The sequence below is a fragment of the Camelus bactrianus genome, chromosome 1 (assembly GCF_048773025.1).
Source record: "Camelus bactrianus isolate YW-2024 breed Bactrian camel chromosome 1, ASM4877302v1, whole genome shotgun sequence".
NCBI lineage: Eukaryota > Metazoa > Chordata > Mammalia > Artiodactyla > Camelidae > Camelus > Camelus bactrianus.
In genome coordinates, this window is record NC_133539.1 from 59,701,226 (window position 1) to 59,720,868 (window position 19,643).

The window sequence follows — 19,643 nt, forward strand, 5'->3', positions numbered from 1 at the left end:
TCTCTGGACTTTGGGTGTCTTGGTATCAAAGCTGTGACTGCAGGTTTGCAGTTCGGAGAGTATCTCTGTTACTACCTCTTCTTTAGCTCAGCTTCTGAAGGGAAACCATGGCATGTTAGAGTTGGAGGGGATTTTAGAGACACGCTAGAGAAACCACGAACACACACATATGCATTCATGAACACAGACACACATGTGTGCACATACACTTTAAGTATGAAGTAATTGAAATAAGTAGTTTTCTCATGATCATAGAACTAGCCAGACAAAGACTGAGTCAAGAATTACTCCCAGTAAGTATCAATTCCATTCAAGAACTCTTTTCCCTCTGGGTTGTTTTGTTTTTGTTTTTACAGAAGGAAAAATAGAGAAAGATGTAGCTAACTCTTTGTCTCTGGTACTATAATCCCCTTCCGTATCTGAGTCCAGTTTCCTAGCAGTTTTACTTGGCATCTTATCCTCTTGAAGGTAGATGGGCCGCTTCCTTTGCTTACCAGGCTGCTGACCACTGAGCTGAGTGGCATCTAATGTCATATTTGATTGTTTATCTCTTAGCTGACTTTCTTCAACAGTAGGTTTTAACTCTACCTTAGACAAGAGTTTATTTAATAATAATATAGTAAATATATGACCAGAAATCTGAGAAATCAATTTCAACTCATTAATCAGAGAATATTTGGAGGGGAGGATGTATTTTTAAATGATACTGATTTCTGAGGTTAGTGTGTATCCTCAAAATATCCCTAATCTTTCTCTAGTCTTTTTGTTTGTAATGCTGACACATCATCTCGGGCAATGTTTGGTCTTTGACTGTCCCTGCAATTTAGCTGTGTGACCACCAGGCAGAGGGACTGTCCTGAGTTGTGGTGGATTTCCTCAAAAAGAAATGATGCTGACTTTCTTCCCTAGACCTACACCAGAGGTGTTCAAGTTCTTATTAAGGAGGGAAAAAAGGACCTCCAAGCTATGAAGCCGTTAAAATAGCTTAAGGATGGTACTGAGAATAAAATTGCCTTCAATAAAATCAAATCCTCAAGATCTCTCTAAGCCCCTTTCCTGTCTCTTATTCCTGTAGCACAAGTGCAGCCTCATCCTAATCAGGTGCCTGTCCTCCACTGACGCACTGAGTTTGTTTTTCTTCTCTTAAATGTCCTGCTCTCTGTCCACAATGTTCATCTCTCTCTCTCTTCATGTCTTCTTTTCTTTTATTTTTTTTAAAAGAAATATCTGAACTTTTCAATCTCTAGGCTTTCCTTAGATATTCCAGGACAAAGCTGCAGAAACAGAACACAGAGGCCCAGCTCATCATCCCATACTGAAGGACCAAACCCAGTATTGATCTTTTACCAATTTCAAAATGAAGGAGCACTTCAAACCTTCCCTCTGTCTTCTAGTGGGAACTGGAGATGGCTCGTATCAAAAATATCTTAAATATCATAATACTTAGCACTTTATGTAGCACTTATTAAATACCAGGCACTGTTTCTAAGTGATATACATATATCTGTGTGAGCATGTATGTGTGTGTACAGATAACCATATGCATATGTGTATATATATATATGTTTTTATAATTTACATAAATACTGAGTATATATACATATACACAAATACACACTTATATCTCACTTATTTGTGTGTGTATACACACAGACATAACACACACATATATATCAACTTATTAGTGATCTTTACAACTCTGGGGGGGTAAAAACTATTATTATTCCCACTTTACTGATAAGGAAAACTGAGGTGCAAAGACTGTAGGTTACTGACTCAAGGTTATATAGGTAACGTGGTAAAACTGCAGTTTGAAACTCTTAACCACTATGCTATATTGCTTCTCCATACGGTAATTTTTCAGGGAATTCATTATCTCATACCCAAGGGTTAAATACATTTGGAAAATGTCTTTGCTCTTTAGGCAAAATGACAGCCGGAAAGAATGAAGTAGCTTTAAGTTATAGTGACCAATATCCTGAACTTCCTAATTTCATACTGATTTGAAATAAATACATTCATACCTTTAAGAATATGAATCCCAGCTTATATGGTCTAGAAAACTTGTGTTTTACAACAAAAGGTTTATTTGTAAAGAAAGGAAACTGAACTAATTACAACCAGAAGCAAGCTGCTACATGACAGGGACACTGAATAATAACAATTTGTATTCCTCATAGCTATAATGACAATACTACAGTCTTATTAATAATCATGTATATTTATGTAAAGCATTGATAACGTAAATAATTTATTTCTCATAATTTTTGGAGTGAGCAGGGCAAATATTATTCTTCCCATTTTGTAGATTAGGAGACACAGGCTTAGAGAGGTTCTCATCTATCCAAAAAGAACATTTGTTAAAGCCCTTTATTTACTATCTCCAGGGCTTTTTAATCTTGTTAACCCAACCTCTTCTGCCGCATTTATGGCCTTTCCTGTCTAAAGAACAAAGAATGACTTGTCCAAAATCTGAAGACTATTTTTTGTCTCTCTTTATTGTCTCTTTTCTTACCTCTTTTTACAAAGGCTATACCATGATTTACTGTACTGAGAATCAGCAAGATGAAATAATATTCTTAAGGTGGATATTTATCCATGTTTGTAACATGGAGGACTTACAGAACGCTAGATCCAGAAGGTCACTAACCATTTTATGCTGTGCTTTCCCCAGCCTATGTTACATACGAAGTCTTGGTGAGCAAAGGGTATAGTGATTTACTCAGAGGCGCCACAGGTTATAGGAAGAGCACAATCCACATCTCCTGGCTTCTTCTACCAGATTTTTCCCCCTGGTGGAGCCATGAGCTTATCTTTCCTGCTGTCCAGGTGAAGATTCCTTGTTTCTAAGATAATGTCAGACTCATCTTTGCCTCCATCATTCATGAAAATGCCCACTGAGAGCAGTTAGAAGAGGAGCACTGTGGTAGGCCACTGGAGACCTATGTTCAATATGAGGAAGAGGTATCAATAAATGGATTTTTAGGAATTCAGCTCAATTCCTCATCATTTCCAGTGCTTGTTCCATTCAAAACACTATAATTAGCTCCTTTCAAGTTGTCTGACCAGTAATATCATCCTGACTACATTTCATCATCTTGAATATCGTGAGGGAAATGTTTCATATTTATATTGAAATTAAGCTATGTCTCTAGCATTCAACTTTCTAACCAACTGAGCAATCCTGAAAAGAATAAAATAATTTAGCCTAGCACATATTTACTTAATCTTCATTTGGTTCTTTTTGAGCATCACATTCTTTTTTGCATATTTGTAAAATCATGATAGGTTTCTAGGAACCAGCATGAGTGGTGCTTTCCAGTGGGAAATGCCTTGGACAGTATCTTGGATTAGATGCAAGCTAAGTCATAATATCCTGGTCTTGGGTCAGCTGCCTGAAGGAAGTGTGCAGAGCCCTACTTTATGAAAGATGAAATAAGATTTGTCCATCACCAGTTTCCTATTCTTCCCAGTCCCTCAAAGATGAGGCAGCTCCCAGCTCTAAGACCACAGTTTCCCTAAGCCACAGGGAAGTAAAGGTGAGGGTGGTTCTGTCCTTAGGGAATGCCAGCACTAAGGGAGTAGACTTAGCAGAGATGGATAATGAATCAAAATACAGAAATGCAAACTGACCCATCAGTGTGCTGATGAGCAAGACAGTCTGCTATCTCATTGACTGGTTGAGGGTCGGTTAGGTGACCTCAGTTCAGCACTCCTGCCCTTACCTCAGCCCTGGCCTCTCCCATCTGCCCTGAGTGACTCTCTGCTCTCTCCTCTGCAGTTGTGGACATGGATGGAAGACCTTCAGAAGGAGATGCTGGAGGATGTCTGTGCAGACTCTGTGGATGCGGTCCAGGAACTGATCAAGCAGTTCCAGCAGCAGCAGACCGCCACTCTGGATGCCACGCTCAACGTCATCAAGGAGGGCGAAGACCTTATCCAGCAGCTCAGGTCAGCGCCTCCCTCCCTGGGGGAGCCCAGCGAGGCCAGGTCAGCATGGGCGGTGCTTTCCAGAGGGAAATGCCTCGGACTAGACGCGAGATAAGTCATCATGTCCTGGTCTTGACTCAGCCACAGCCAGCTTTGTGGTCTTGTGTGAGCTTCAGTTTCTCCATCTGTCAGATATACAAATGCTTGCACCCAACTTGCATTTAGAATGAAATAGTAAATGGAAAAGCGCTAATGTTTCAAAGCATTATGTATGATTGAAGATGCTATTCAGCATCCAACAAGCAATACGAATACAACAAAAATTTAACAACATTCAATAGAAAATAAGCAGCATCTTCATTAAGAATTATGGCATATTTGGTCATGTGGAGAAATAGCCATTATGGAATGTCATGTTATTTGGCATCTGTTCTCAGGCTACTCTGAATTCCAGTGCTCCAGTCAGAAAAATGTAACCCCAAATGGTGCCTGTGGCCCCATGAAAATGTAGAGAGTGTGTGATGTTTTCTCCCTCTACTTTCCACCACCGACATACAACCTTTCCACCATTTCCTGCTGCCCAGAAAATAAAACTCTTTCTATATCATTCTAAACAAATACAGCTTAGAAGGACTCTTAGAAAACCCTGTCTGATGCCTTACATTCATTTAGAATCATCCACACCATTGCCTCCTTTCTCTTGGCATCAATGTCTGGTTTCCTGTCCCTGTCAAGGGCATCGGCTCCTCAGATAAAGTGTCATGAGGCCTTGAGCAAGCCCTCAGCAAGCAGCCCTGTGCCCAGGTGCTGTGTAAATAGGATTTGATGGGGCTAATGATGTCTGCCTGTGGGAGCTTGTTCCTATCCCCAGATCACTGAGCACCAGAACCTCTGCCAGCTCCGGACAGAAATAATCTCATCAACACGTCCCAGGACAGTCCTGAGGCTGGAGGGAATTACTTCAATTGGAGAGGGCTTTCCCCCACCCATACTAGTTGTCCAATTAAAAAGCAATGAGAACTTACCTTGGGATGGCCCTGGCATGTTTTCCTGTTAGATTAATCATTTCTATTCTGAACATGCAGTTGAGATTTTCTGAGTCCTCTTATTGCTTACTAACGAGACAGCCTCTTTCCCTTCTTCCCCCAATTCATCCTCATGAATATATAATACATGACAGTTGTGTCTGCCTATCTAGGAAACCCCACTGTTACTTGCTTCTGAAGAAAACTCCAAATGGTGGGCAGTCTAACCTTTCTGGGCCTCAGCTGCTTCGTCTGTGTCATTAAGGGGTTCACTCTAGGAGCCTGTCAGCTCGAGAATTTTGTGATGGCTTTGCCTTTCCCCTCCAGATAATTTACACAAACTTGTCTGGCCTCCCTGTGGGGCAGGGTCTGTGGAGATGCCACATGCTCTTACCCACTGCCGACCTTGCGCCACGCCTGAGGGCTGCAGGCTGCTCAGTGATAGTGAAGGCAATGAGATGGCTGATGCCTGTCCTGCAAGTTTAAGTTTCATGGATTTCACAGGGGACTATAGGCAAGTGACAAGAACCACTGCTGACTGTTCATTCTTCCCCAAGCCTGATGCTAGCCTCCCTGATATCAAGACCAGTCAAAGAAAAAGAGTGGATGATGCCTGGTGGACGTTGGCCGGATGCCTCACACACACCGGCGCACACATCTTCCTAGGCCTCCACGTCTCTTCCGCTACTCATCACCGAAGTACCTAAAGTCATTTTACATCATCTCTGCGATTCCTAGCCAGTGTGCCACTGACATAGGTGCTGTACAAAATGGCCAGAAATCCTCCTCTTTCTTCTGGAAGCTGTGATAGAGAAAGACAGAGGGGAGCCGTCAGAAAGAACAGTCATATCCTCCCAGCAGCAATATTCTCAACAGATGCAGAAGGCATAGTGTTGAGTGCAGCTCTCGTGTTCTTCTCGTGGTTGGGTGATTCTGCGCCATGGTGGGCTTTTGTGCCCGAATAGGCCAGGGTGAGGAGGTTGGGGTTGGAAGCTCCCTGGATGACAGAAGGAGAGATTGTGGACAACTGACCTTATGCTCCCTTCAGAATCAGTATGAGCTCAGATCCCATTGCTTCTGGATAAAGACCAGCTTCAAGGCCCTGGTTTTCAGAAAGGCTGCTGAGGAAAGCATTCAAAACTAAAGATTTTCCCCTGACCTCTGACTTCTTAAGTTATATAAGAAACCAAGACATCACAAGATAATGAATATGCCTGTTTATTTCAAGTTTCAGGGCTCTAGCTTACTCACTGAAGGCCCTGTGGAATCTAAACTTCTTCAACTCCACAGTTGTCCCATGATAATGGTCTCTTTGGAGGTGTCATCACCACCTCACTTGTCTGAGCAGATCACAGTGTTTATCTCTTGGTTGTCTCTATGACATGTCGCCTCCCCTTGCTAGTTTTGTTTAGATGCTCTCTGCTCAGAAAGCCCGCCCCTCCCGTCTACTTGGCTGGGTTCCTCTTTTTCTTCTAACTCCCAAATTAGAGCTCATCCTCTTTGAAACCTCTGTTGGTTGTCCAGCCTCTTGTGCCCTAGCTTCTACTCTCCCCAGTGGGACCTGTGCCCTAGTCAGCACTTGACATTTCGGTGTCCTTTCAGGATTAACATTCATTGGTACAGCATGTTCCTGGTCACAAAACATGTTCACAGACACTGTCTTATTGAACAGCAAACCGTGATGGGAGCAGGCTGGGGATTATTAAGTGCACTTTACAAGAGGCACCTGGGCCTCAGGGAGGTGACTTCCCAAGGTCACCAGCCCATATATGTCAGAGCAGGGACTTAATCCAGACTTACAGCCCCAGACCCCATGCTTTCCGAGCTACAGCTTAAAGGTAGTAACACAAGCCCAGAACTTTGGCATAGCATTATAAAGTGGATGAATAATTTTGGTAGCCATGATCTCATTTTATTTAAACAATAATCCTGTGAGGTAAAACTAGGAAGAGCTCCCCCCTCATATGCCTTTAATTTGTCTACTCTTATGTATTGTATTTGTGTTTGTGTGCATGTGTGTATTGAAACTGTACACATTAGACTACATATATGTGTGGAACCATCCCATTCCTCTAACATTTGTGGAATCCTTTCGCATGTATTCATTTGATATCTGTCACAATTCTGTCTGAAGAACAGGATAGCAGCTAGTCTTGGAGCTACTGTGCTGTGAACTCAAAGAGGATACGTGTATCTTTGGTTCACCTACTAAGCAGATGGTGCCAGGCTCACACTAGGAGTTTGATTAAGATCTGTCAATTATGAGTGACTTAACTAATTCACATCCCCCTTGCTCAGATGAGGAAGGCCCCCTGTTCCTCCATCACTTTTAACATGGCAAGGCCCCCTGCCTTCTTTCTCCTGCTCTGCCACAGGGACTCGGCTGTGTCCAACAACAAGACGCCCCACAGTAGCTCCATCAGCCACATCGAATCAGTCCTGCAGCAGCTCGATGATGCTCAGGTGCAGATGGAGGAGCTGTTCCACGAGCGGAAGATCAAACTGGACATCTTCCTGCAGCTGCGCATCTTTGAGCAGTATACCATTGAGGTAGAGGTGGGGCAGCATGTGGTGGGAAGACAGAGGGCAGGCTGCTTCCTGGCCGTGGGCGCTGCCCCAGGGACCTGGAAGGGACTATTGGGCGGGAGCCTAGGGGGGTGACAGGGGACTGTGCATCACAGATACATTTTTAGGAATCAGCAAATTCACATTCCACCATATTGTATTCCTTCCAGTCCCTCTCACCCCCACCGCCAAGCAGAGCCCCTCTGCTCGCTTCCTGTGTGGGATTACTCCATTGAGAAGGGTTTTGTTGGTATGCATTGGACTCTTCCTTGGTACTTTGGTTCCTGAAAGACCATGGAGCTGGCTGTTGGGTGGTTGTGGTAGAGTCGTTGGATTCTATAGCCTCGTGAGGAGGTAGGTGTTAAACTTAGGTGGTCTCCGCTGGTGACTGTAGATCAGGGATTAGACAAACTCACACAGCAGCCAGGAACTCAGGAGCCACAGGAAGGAAGACGTGTATCCTCAGTTTGCTTTCTGCTCGTTAAGAAAGTGAGCCACTTGAACGCCGTTTGCTGGTTCATCTCATTGACTCCTCAGTTCATTCTGGAAAGGTCAGAATCAGGTGTTCTGGTTATTTATGCTCCCTTTGTGATTGATACCTGTTAATATTGTCCACCCTGCATAATATCCACCTTTTATTATTTTCTGCTCTGACACAGGAACTAAAGCCAGACCAGTAGGGTTTCTGGGGTATGGAGAATATTTAATACCTATAGCGCATTGTCCTTTTCAGGGATAGCAAAGAGTTAAATTAAAAGCTCTGTCTTCTCTTTGCTCCTGACTAGTGTGGTATGAAGGAAAACCAATTCTCCATCTACCATTTGTTAAAACTTTACTTTGTGTTCCAACCATCTCCTCTGAGTTGGGACTTCTAGGGGCCTGGGATTGATTTCCCAGAAGTATCTGTTTTAAACTTCTGTGGAACTAGTTTGAAAGGAAAATTATTATTTTTTCAAATATTGAAAGCTCCAATATCCCCGTCCCAGTCCCATCCCCAGCCCCACGCAGGACCAGAAAATGGTCCTGGCAGGAGGTGCCCTCTCCTTCAGTCCTGAGACCAAAAATATTTATAATGAGAATCAGAAATATACAAGAAAAGCAGTGCTCAAGCAGTCCTTCCTACCCCTTACTCTCGTGTGAGCTTTCTCTTCCCCTCTACCCTGACTTCCCGGAAGCCACGGCAGTTTCTTGCTTAAAGATATCATGTTCTCAAAGGTGCTTTCTAGACAGTTTCTGAAACAAAGGAAAAGATATGCCTTTAAATCTTGATATTGATTATCCCTCCAACTCATTCCATAACTTTAAGTGAATTTATTTATACTGTTTATTTATAATTTACTTCGAATCTATACTCAAAAGCATTTCAGGTGGCAAACAGTATTAAAACATATATTGAAAGAACAATGGAAATGCCAGTGGAAAAGTAGAGATATTGGCATGTGGTGAGGAGTGACTGTGGGAAATTTCATAAAGGTGAGGTGACAAAGGTAATAAAGAAAGGAAAGAGGGGGTGGGAGTTATTATTCTTTGGTAATGGGGAGTGAGACGCAGAAATAAGCAGAGGTTAACGTTTGGTTGCAGCAGCAGTGGCCCCAGGCACTCCCACAGCCGTCCCTCGGCTCCATTTCACCCACCGAGAGTGACTACATCCCCGGGGGAAGTTACATTAGCAGGTGTGGGAATTCAGCTGTTGTATTCTTTATTGACTCTCCTGTCATTCCAGATCCACATCAAAAAATGCTTAAGGAGGAGGAAGTAACCTGAGGGTTTGGATGCTTAAGATGTATTCAATTAGATGGATGGAGTTTTGAGGTCAGGGTTGCTGGTTTAGTTCTGGAATAGATCAGTCAGCTTTACTTTGCCACTCGGACTGGACACCTGACATCAGCTGGGGCATCACTGTTTGCTTGCAGTGTGATTCTGGGAAAATCCATTTCCAGTCCAAAGCATACACACACACACATACACACACACACACACACACAAAGTCCTTTTTTTTTTTTTTTACAAAGGAAGTTGACTGTAAATCAAATAATTTAAAATTAGATCCTATTTAAACGTTGTGATGCGCTTGATATGTAAATTGTAGGATTTGCATTCTTCGGAGATTGTACTGTATAAAAATTCCCCTTCCCACCCTGAATACTAGACAAGTTGGACAGCTTGGTGTGCAGCAGAACAGAAGTAGGGAAGTACAATGAGGGTCTAACAAAATGAGGGAGATAAAAATAGTAAGTAGATCAAATGAGAGAGATAAAAACTTGGCTCTGCCCCCTCTGGTTTAGGCAGTGACACCCAGGTTTTAGAAGGAGTCTTGTTCCCCATTTCAAGTGTGGCCCAAAACTTGAGGAAATGCTGTAATTCATCTTAGATAGAAATGGAAATCCTGCCAGACCTATGGAAAGTTTCTCTTTCAAGTCAGACTGTCAGAAGTTATTTTTGAGGGTGAGGAGATTATTTCAAATACCAGCAAGTGTTTCACTGTGGAGATGAAGGGCAAACTTCTAGAGAAGATTCAGAGTGTGAAACTGAGGGTGGTTTCTGTAATGAGAGATGTGTCAGAGCTGACATAAGCCAGGGCAGAGGCTGTTACTGATCTACAGCAATGGTTTCCTTCCCCAAAGGAAGGCATTTGATGGACATACTCAGAATTCCTAGGGATTACTGAAACCCAGAGCAGGCCTGCTCCCCTGACGTCTGGGGAATCTGAGTGTGACTCCTTAACCATATCACTGATGGCTGGCATGGATGAATTAATTTTAAAATTAGGGTAACACATGAATTGCTGCACCAGTCTCCTTTTACTCAAGAATATGGCTCCCACAGTATACCTGGGGTAGGGTCAGGGGTACTTCCACTGAGGGTGAAACTTATCCCAAATGTATGAGGCAGATGTTCAGAAACCAGGACTACAGCTGCATTCCTGACATGCCTGAGGCTCCCTGGAGACTAGGCAAAGTGACCCATAGCAGAACATGATGTTCTCTAAAGTTTTTTTCCTGTAAGTTCAGCCTCCTTCTATGAAAAATATGTTACAGGAAACAGTTACGATAGAAGGGACACTTCACCAAATGCAAACAATGTTTATTTTGTGGTGTTAAGCATATAAGTAACTTTTTCTTGTTTTTGATGCCTCTGTGCATTTCACCTTTCCTACCATTAATCAGAATGATCAGAAAGAAATAAAAAATATTTTTAGAAGCAAGAACAAGATAGTGGTCTCTAAACTCTTGGTTGTATACTCTCAATAAAATATTTTTGAACTTGCAACCCCCTCTACCTGCGTCTATATTAGTTTATAAATTATACATATGTTCTGCTATCACTAATAATCTCAAAACTCACTGAGCCCTTAGGGTAAAGTTTCGCTTTTTCATTAGACGTTGTGGTTCCATATTTCAAATAGTCTCCTTGATAATTTTCAGTTATTTTTTGCTTCTGGTTTCCTGACAGATCTGACTGGATTGTCACTGTTTCTTTACCCCATAATGTGGTTGCCAAAGAGTTCAAAGTTCCCTTGTGCTTTCATGATTAGAATTATCTTCAAACTGCAGTTTCTTTGAGGAACCTTGTTAAGCCACATGTCCTTTTGTGAAGGTTAATTTAGTTAAAACTAGATAATAGGTAAGTTCATTTAGCTAGGCACATGAACAGAGCAATAATTTGAAGTATGCTGAAAGCAACTGGATGAATGAACCCCTCTGCATTGTGGTCTTTCCAGCGTCCCTGAGGAGCCCTCCCCTGCCACACCATTTGACATGTGGTCCGAGTGAGACTCCAGCATCAGTATACTAGTGAAAGTCCAGGGAAATATCATACCTTTTCTATTGTTTTGATCAGATATGTGTACAGGTCATATGTATATGTACACATACATATGCATATTTAAATACAGATAATTTTCCTCTCTGTTTTCAACAGTTAATCTTGGGCATCCCCTGAGGTGAGCATACAAAGGTTGGAGAGTACTAGAAATGACACCAAGAAAGCCACTCTGTGCAAGGGGCATTATGAAAAATGGGCTGCAGTTATGGTCTTTCTTTTAAATCTCTGACTCCATAATTACAATGAAAGTTTGCTTAATGCACCTGAAAATTAATCTGCATAATTAACCCAAGTAAGGAATGGAAGAGCCAACTATAAACCCATGGGGTTCATTTTAGGACCAGCTGGGGCCAGGCTGAGGCTTGGGGAAAATGGCCCTCAAGGAGGAAAATTCTGCCTGGATGAGAGAAGGCTGATTGTAGTTTACTGTGGTCTCAATTCTACAATTGGTTGTATGCAGAGACCCTTAGCATTTTATACATGAAAGAGATCCTTCAGGCAGCCTTTCACCTGATAGAAGTTCATCTCGTAAACATTTAACGAGCACCTACTATGTACCAAAAACTGTGTTGGGCATTGAGGATAAAACAATCCCTGCCATTAGGGGTCTAGTTGGGGAGAACCACAGCAACAAAATCATCCCATAATGTGATAATTCTATGGTAGAGAGAGACTCACAGTTTGATGAGAACACTGAGGCAGGAATGCTTAGCTTTGTCAGGCTGCCCACAGAAGGTTTCCCGATGAGACAACCCAGGGAAGAGGGGTCAAAGTTGGTGGCCAGGATTTGGCATTTCTGAAGGATGCCATATAGCCTCTCCCAGATTATCTCCAGAGCCCAGAAGCAGGGATAGGGTAGGGGTGGGATGTGGGGAGAGATGAGAAGTCAGGATCTCATTGTATTGAACCAAAATCTCCATCCTTCTACCCTTTGGTCCTAGTTCTGCTCTCTGGAAAAATGGAACAAATCTGCTCTTTCTTATTTGGCAGCTTTAAAAATATTTGAAAATGGTCATCATAGCCCTCTTTCCTTTATCTGAAAAATGTTGTGACGTGTAAGTTATTTCTACAGTCCCCTCTGACTCTAAAACTCCGGTAACTATTTCTCTTCATTGTCAGCCTTCTCTGTAGTACAAGTCTCCAATATATTCACCGCTTTCTGGGTGTGTTTTGACCTCTCCTGGTTGCCCCCTGCTGGCAGAACTCTAGTTAGCCACGCCCGGCTTCCACACACGCCCCTGGGAGCTGTGCATCCAGGATGCTGGTACTCTCCCAGCACAGCCCAAGGAGACAGGACCCTTTATGGTGACTCCATCACTTGCCCTGCTGAGGCTTGTGCTTCCTTAAAAGCCCCTGGGTTTCTTTGGTTTTTTTTTTCTTTCAAGGTAAGTGCTTCCAATACATTGACCTTTTTTTTTTTTAACTTAAATGCAAAATTTTTATATATTTTTCCTCTCAAATTTTACTTTGTTTTTGGACCCAGTTCTTCAGCCCATCAAAATGCATTTATTATTGCTATAAATATTTCAACAATTTGAAATATCGGCCAGGTCAGGCAGCGCCCTGTGGTGCTTCACTGAAAGTTCTCATTCAGTGACACAAAGCCATCAGCCTGCACAGGCATTCCTGCCAAGGGCCACATCATCTTGTGCAATTTCATAACCTTTTCCTCCGCAGATACAGTGTGAGGCTCTGCAGAGCCTTGCTGTTCTCCATGTTTGTAACATGCCTCCAATCCACCAACATAGTAACTCTACCAAGAAAGAAAATGAGACCTGTTTGAGATCAATCTTCATGAGTTTGTCCTGGGGTCCCTGTAGCTTTTTCTAAATGTACCCCCAGATCTTTTGTGAAGGAAATGCAGGATAAATACAAGTAAACCAAAATTCTCACAAAATATTTATTTGATAGTTTCTTCTAGACTTTTGTCTGATTGATTTCAGGATCATTGGGGGTTTCCTCTACCATATTCCTTTAAAAAATAAAAATAAAAGGGATTATTCACACAGCTTTAGTATTCCAACAAGTCACTTGTTTTTGGTAGGTCATCAAAGATCCCTGATGGAACTTTTCAGATCATCCTGTAATAGGGTGGGTAAGGAGCTGTGAGCCTGAAGTCAGGTTATGTTATCAAAGTTCAAATGCTATCTGCTTCTTGTTTCTGGTAAAGATGCAGGGAACTCGGTAGAAGGAAATGATGTAAGGTCCAGCACTGGGTGTTTAGCCTTCACAGGAGAAAACCCATTCTGAGCCTAAAGCATTGATAAGTTCTGGAATGGGTAAACAGTATATGTCATAGGAGCTCTTCAACAGAGGGGAGATCTTTTGAAAAGAATAGATTCCTACATGTCTCAAACTGATTAAGAGGCAAAAATACAGACAAGATAAACAGCCAAGATCCCCTCAAGATCAGTCATAATTATATCAAAGATCTCAGTTTTCATCATGATGATAATGAAAAAAAATAACATGAACTTGGTCATAAAAGTTGTGTTCAATTATCCAAATTATCTAATTGGAATAGAAATTCAGTAACTGAACAATTAGAACTCATCAGTTACAGTGTCGCAATATGTTCTTACATTTTTTTTTTGCCAGAAATCAAAAAACTAAGTGGATTTCTTTAGTGTTAAGTCCTTCTTTTCTAGAAAACTCTTGCAATATCCTCAAAGGTCTTCATATAGCTACGTAAATAAACAGTTTAACTCTTTAGAAGGTTATATACATTTCCAAAACAGATGAAATTCTATTATATACTTTTAAAATAATCTGTATTAGAATTCACTAAATCTCATCATTTAATAAGTTATGATTAACAGAAAAGAACACTTGACTAGACAAGAAAAACAAATGACTATGGTAATTTCTTTTAGTTTCACAGTGGTGACTTACACCAATATACATACTCACTATAGATAAAATGGCTCTTCCCATGCAATGGGACTGTCTCTTTAGCTGCCGTATGTCTTTCCCTATCAGCCAGCACTTGTAGATCAGTGAGAAAATTTAGCTTTCACTTTTCTCATCTTAATACAAATAATGACATTATGAAAGGGAAAGGTGTTCATTTGCAACTGACAGCTCATGTATTTCAGAGCATCTTACCACAATGAAATGCCTTGGATCCTTCCTCCTCACTGTTAATTGGAATGGAATTGGACCTTAATATACATAACATATGTAGTGTTTATACACACGCACATGTACACACAGTCACACACACCCTTTGCTGAGAAGCAGTATAGTACAGTTATTGAGTGTGCAGTATTTTGAGTTAGACTGTCTGGGTTTGAAACCTGTTTCACTGGCTATACTAATTGTGTGATTGTAAGCAAATTACTCCCTTAGTTTCCTCATCAGAGAAATAGGTATGAAAATAATAATTCCTAGTGCATAGGATTATTAAGGATTTAGCGAGTTAACACATAGAGCATTTTTAGCAAAGCTCCTAGCAATAAACACTTTAATACATTGTAGTCAGCATTATTATTATTAATGAAATACCTAAATATCTAAATAATATGTATGAATATACTATATATACATACACGTGTATATATAGATATGTATATATATTTGCTTCCAGATTTTAAGCAAACTTCCCATCTTACTCTCCCCCATTGTTTCTCTCTGAATTTGTTACCTAATCATCATTAGACGATCCCTGAGTGTTCATGTAACCGCTGTGAGAGCCATGGCATTTGCTCTTGTCATTCAGAAAACATGCCCACACAGAGGGCACTTACACTTCTCTTTGCTACAGCTTTTGTCCCAGTGTTTACACCCCAATGCCAGATTGCACATATGTCTCTTGTTCATGCCAAAGGCCCCTGGGGGACCAGAGAATTCTAGATAGGTTAACGTGGCCCTTTATACTGAGGATAAATACTCAATTTTTTAAAATTACTGAAGTCTTAAACAAAAATATCCTATTGGAGGAGAGCTGTGTTTTTTCGAAAGGCATTATATAAGGCTACAAACACAATTTATTGATCTGTTCAGGGAACATATGGTTAATTTAAAAGGGTCACATGAGATGAAGAAAATGGAGTTATCATATGTTTATGGGGGTTTTTTAGAGAAGAAAACAGGGGAAAGGTTAATCGGGCACTTCCTCAAGTGAGAAAAAAAGAAAGAAAGCTGTCCCCTGAAGTTTGTTCTTGGACCAGCTCTATGCATATGACACTGTGGTTGAGAGCACTGGACTTTGTAGTTGAATGCTCAGCTCTGCCACCACCAGCTCTGAGACCATGGGGTAAATGATCTGACCTCTCTGTGCCTTCATTTCCTCCTAGAGTTGCTATGAGGGTTAAATAAAAGGAAATCAAATGCTCAACACTGTTCCACGATAAATGCATGAAACAGGGTAAAATACCTTCTTTTAACCATGATCCTCATCTTTATCATGATCACCAGCACCTAAAAATGGTCTGAAGAGAAGGACCACACAGTGAGATTTCCAACTTTGCAGCTGATAATAAAGAGCTAAGTTGATGGGGGTAGACCATTAGAAGTGAGAAGAGAAGGGGCAGGTGAGTTTTGTTTCAGGCAGGTACACTTGGGGGTGAGGGGCAAAAGTGTTCTTTATAAAAACTACTGGGAAGGACCCAGAAAATGGGAGGAGACAGTGAAGAGGGCTCTTGAGAACCGAGCCCAAGGCGGCTGCTAAACTCTGTCCCTAGGGTCAGTTTTTGGCAGCAGAATACTGGACTGAATGAGTCTCATCTGGCAGCAAAGTCTTGGGCTTCTTTTTGAAGTGCTCCTCATTTCCCCCTGCCTCTTATCCTTTCTGAATTCCTGTTTAGCTCCTTCTCCGATTTCCCTTATGGCTGTGGCTCTAGAGTGGATAGTTGCTAGAATAGAAATACTGCCAGTGTATCTCTCAGAGAGGTCATGGTATCCTAACACTCCAATTAATTCAGAAGAGTGAGGCAGAGAGAGGCCACCTGAGCCAAGAGAGGAACTGAGTGAGCCCCGAGCTGAGATGGAGCTAACTGAGTGGAGGGAGAAAGCAAAATAGGTTGATTGAAGGCTAATGCCCTGTGGGTACTTTGTGTTCCATCTTTCGCTCATTTGGTTCAGGCCCTGGTTTCTGCCCAGAACAGATTCTTCCAGGTTTCTTTTCCAAATGGAGTTAGATCACCAGATTAATCCCCTAGGCAGGTTTTTCTTTTCATGGCCTTGTCTCTGTTTGCAAACTAGCCCATGTCACCTGTTATGAGATAAGCCAGAGAAAACGTCAGGGTCTGGGGGTTGTCATGAAGTTCTTCAAGCCAGAAGGTTGACTCTGAAGGACGGTGAGGACTTGAGCAGATCGGAAGGATGGATAAGGGTGTTTCCGGGCTGCTGGACTCGGGAAGGTGGCTGGAGAGGGCAGAGCTAACTCTCAGGGTCAGGGAGTAAAGGAGATGACTGATTCATGGAACAAAAGAGTGTGAGATGAAGTTGGAAAGCTAGGTTTGTTCATTAGCAGTAAAGTAAGCTTCAGGTTTGAAGACAAATTTTTTTCTTTAAAGAAAGAAAAAGAGCCCCCTCTATGTATGTGCCAGCCTTGTGCTCTGGAAAGAAGGTGGAGAGGAGGCTCCCAATGACAGAATATTCCTTTAGAAAACAGAAAATATTCAGGAAAGAAAATACTCAGGAAAGAAAATAATTCAAACTCTAGAAAAACATAAATCAGACTATTTCAAGACTCCAGGCATCAGTGCTTGAAGGAATTGGGAGGAGAGAGTCAGACATAGAGGAAGTAAAGAGCGTATAGGCTGAGGGAGGGCAGACTTGGAAGTCAGGCTGTTGCACTGAGTAGCTCCTTGAAATTCTCTTCAGGCTTCATGACAGGCTTGGACCCTTCAGCTTAACGGTATTGGGTGCTGCAGGTGGAGAAGCGGGCAGGAAGGAATAGGGAAACATTGGATGTAGAATCCTGGGCATATTTCACATTTGGTTTAGATCCAGATTCCCAAGACACCAGACCTCCAAGCCTCACTCCCCCAACTCAAGCACCTCCCCTTTGCTCTGCCCTAACCAGGACCCTGCACACTTGCTTTTCCATTCCACAGATTCAGGCCTGGGACCCCTGTGAGACCTTCCTGCAGCAAACAGCTTCTTCATAGACTCAGTTTCATGGAAGCAAAACAAAAACTCAAATTTAAAGGCAGACTGTTCCTTTCATACATGTTATCTTAGTTTTAGTCTTATTTCCCTCAGTTTGTACACATGGAAATGGACTAAAAATTTTGTTTGGTCTCTTTTCAACATATTATCTGATAAATGACTTATAGCCAACATATATTAAGAACTCTTATAAATCTATATCAAAAGATAACCTGATTTTTGAAAAATGAGGAAAAAAACACGACACTTTCTAAAAGTAGATACCAGTGGCCAGTAAGCATATGAAAATGTGCTCACCATCGTGAGTCATTAGGGAACTACAACCTAAAACCATACTAAGATAACACTTCACACCCACTAGCATGGCTAAAATTAAATAGACCAATAATACCAAATGATGGTGAGTAGCTGGAACTGTCATATGTTCCTGATGGGAATGTGAAATTCCTCTTGGGAACGTTAAATGTACACCTACCCTATGACCCTACAATTGCACTCCTAGGTGACTCTCAAGTGAAAACCTATGTCCGCAGAAAGACCTGTGTGAGAACTGTCACATCAGCCTTACTCATAATAGCCAAATCCTGGAAACAACCCAGGAGTTCATGAGCTGGAGAATGGATAAACAAGTCACTGTGCATCTGCTCAAGGGAACCGCACTTAGCAGTAGCAAGGAATGAACTGATACAATAAGAATGAATCTTAAATATAGTGTGTGGAACACAGAAAGCCAGACATGTAAGCGTCCATACTGTATGACTTCATTCGTATGGAATCCAAGAATCTGTGAGGATAGAAATCAGAAAGTGGTACCTGAGGTGGGAGGCAGGGGTGGGTGCAGGGGGCAGGACCTGACTGAAAAGGGGCGCAAGTAGACTGTCTAGGGTGATGGAAAGGCTCTGTATTTTGTTTTTGGTGATGGCTACCCTGGTATCTAAAATTGTCAAAACTTAATAGAACTGAATGCTTAAAATTTGTGTGTCTTATTGTATGTAAATTATACTTTAATGCAGGAAGGGAAAACACATTTATAAGCTCTGTCTACAAAAGCCTATTCATCCTATAAAGTGATCTCTTATAAATTATAAATTATCTCTCTTATTTTTCTCAGTTTAACTCCCTTCTCTAGTTAAAGAATGAAGTGCTTTTCAAAGCTGAGATACAACAAAAACCTGTTTGCCTGCCAATGCACAGGTCCCCAAGGACTCCCCACAATAAATGGATAGTAGGTTTTTGGGCAGAGCTCAGTGGATCCCTTTGTTGACCTGCAGAGAGGTGGGGGCATAAGGTGAGAACCCACAGCAGTGAAGGCAGATTTTTTCAGTTCCCCCATTTCTGCTTCAAAGAGAGCAACTATGCTTGCAATGGAGAAAAGTCTTACTGTTAGACAAAAAATGGAATCCCTTGACCCAGACGGCAGCCGCTCATGAGGGACCGCTTTCCCATCCCACCCCAGGACATATGGCCCCAGCACAGGATGGAACAGCGCCATCTCCTGGCTGCATCAAGCTGGTCTTTCCATCCCTTTGTCCCCTGCTACTACTCCCCTGGGGCCAGCAGTGTTTGGTAACTGGGAAGGTTATGCCACAGTTCAGCTGGAATGAGACCCAACATGGTGAAAATCACCAAGCTGGGGCCCTAGACCATGTGCTTAGGCTGCCTGGGCCATGCTGCCACTGCGCGATCTGGGCTGAGGCTTCCGTTGGGGTAGCGTGAATAACACCTGAAAACCACTTTAGAAAAGGTTTTATCTGATTCATGAATCAGGTGGAATTATTATCCAGTTCAGTACTTCTGAGTTCCTACTCTGTGGGTGATTGCAGCGACTGTAAAGGAAGTGTAGGATTCAGTCTCTGTTTGCAGGCACATATTTGAGAGCAAACAAGGTCAAGTCATGTGAGTGAGGGTGTAGAGCAGTAACCAATTAGCAAGCTCATATGAAGGCAAAGTTTCCCTTCATTACATGCTTCAGTCTTCATTAGGATCATTCATGCCTTTCAATAGAGTATAATCTGCTTGTATTTCTAGAAGCTACACATTTACACCTTGTTTAGTCACCACTTCCAGGTATTGGCCTTTGTAGTAGAGAGAATCCTGTATAACAGAATACGGGAACCAGATTGGAACCCCTGGGTTTGGTGTGTACCGGCTCTAACTGATTGTGTAACCTCAGGCCCTTCACCA

At 42.0% G+C, this 19,643-nt stretch overlaps 1 protein-coding gene across 15 annotated transcripts in view; it reads left to right on the forward strand.

Annotated features, from left to right (window-relative positions):
* The window catches only part of KALRN (kalirin RhoGEF kinase), a 616,794-nt gene that overhangs the window by 321,867 nt on the left and 275,284 nt on the right, over window positions 1–19,643 (forward strand). For 11 of the 15 annotated variants that reach the window (XM_074364800.1, XM_074364803.1, XM_074364821.1 and 8 more), the window contains exons 12-13: window positions 3,782–3,990; window positions 7,331–7,505. In XM_074364800.1, coding sequence (XP_074220901.1) covers window positions 3,782–3,990; window positions 7,331–7,505 — 384 coding nt within the window. The remainder of the gene's footprint in view (window positions 1–3,781; window positions 3,991–7,330; window positions 7,506–19,643) is intronic. The other 4 variants (XM_074364805.1, XM_074364806.1, XM_074364793.1 and 1 more) reach the window with 1 other exon arrangement.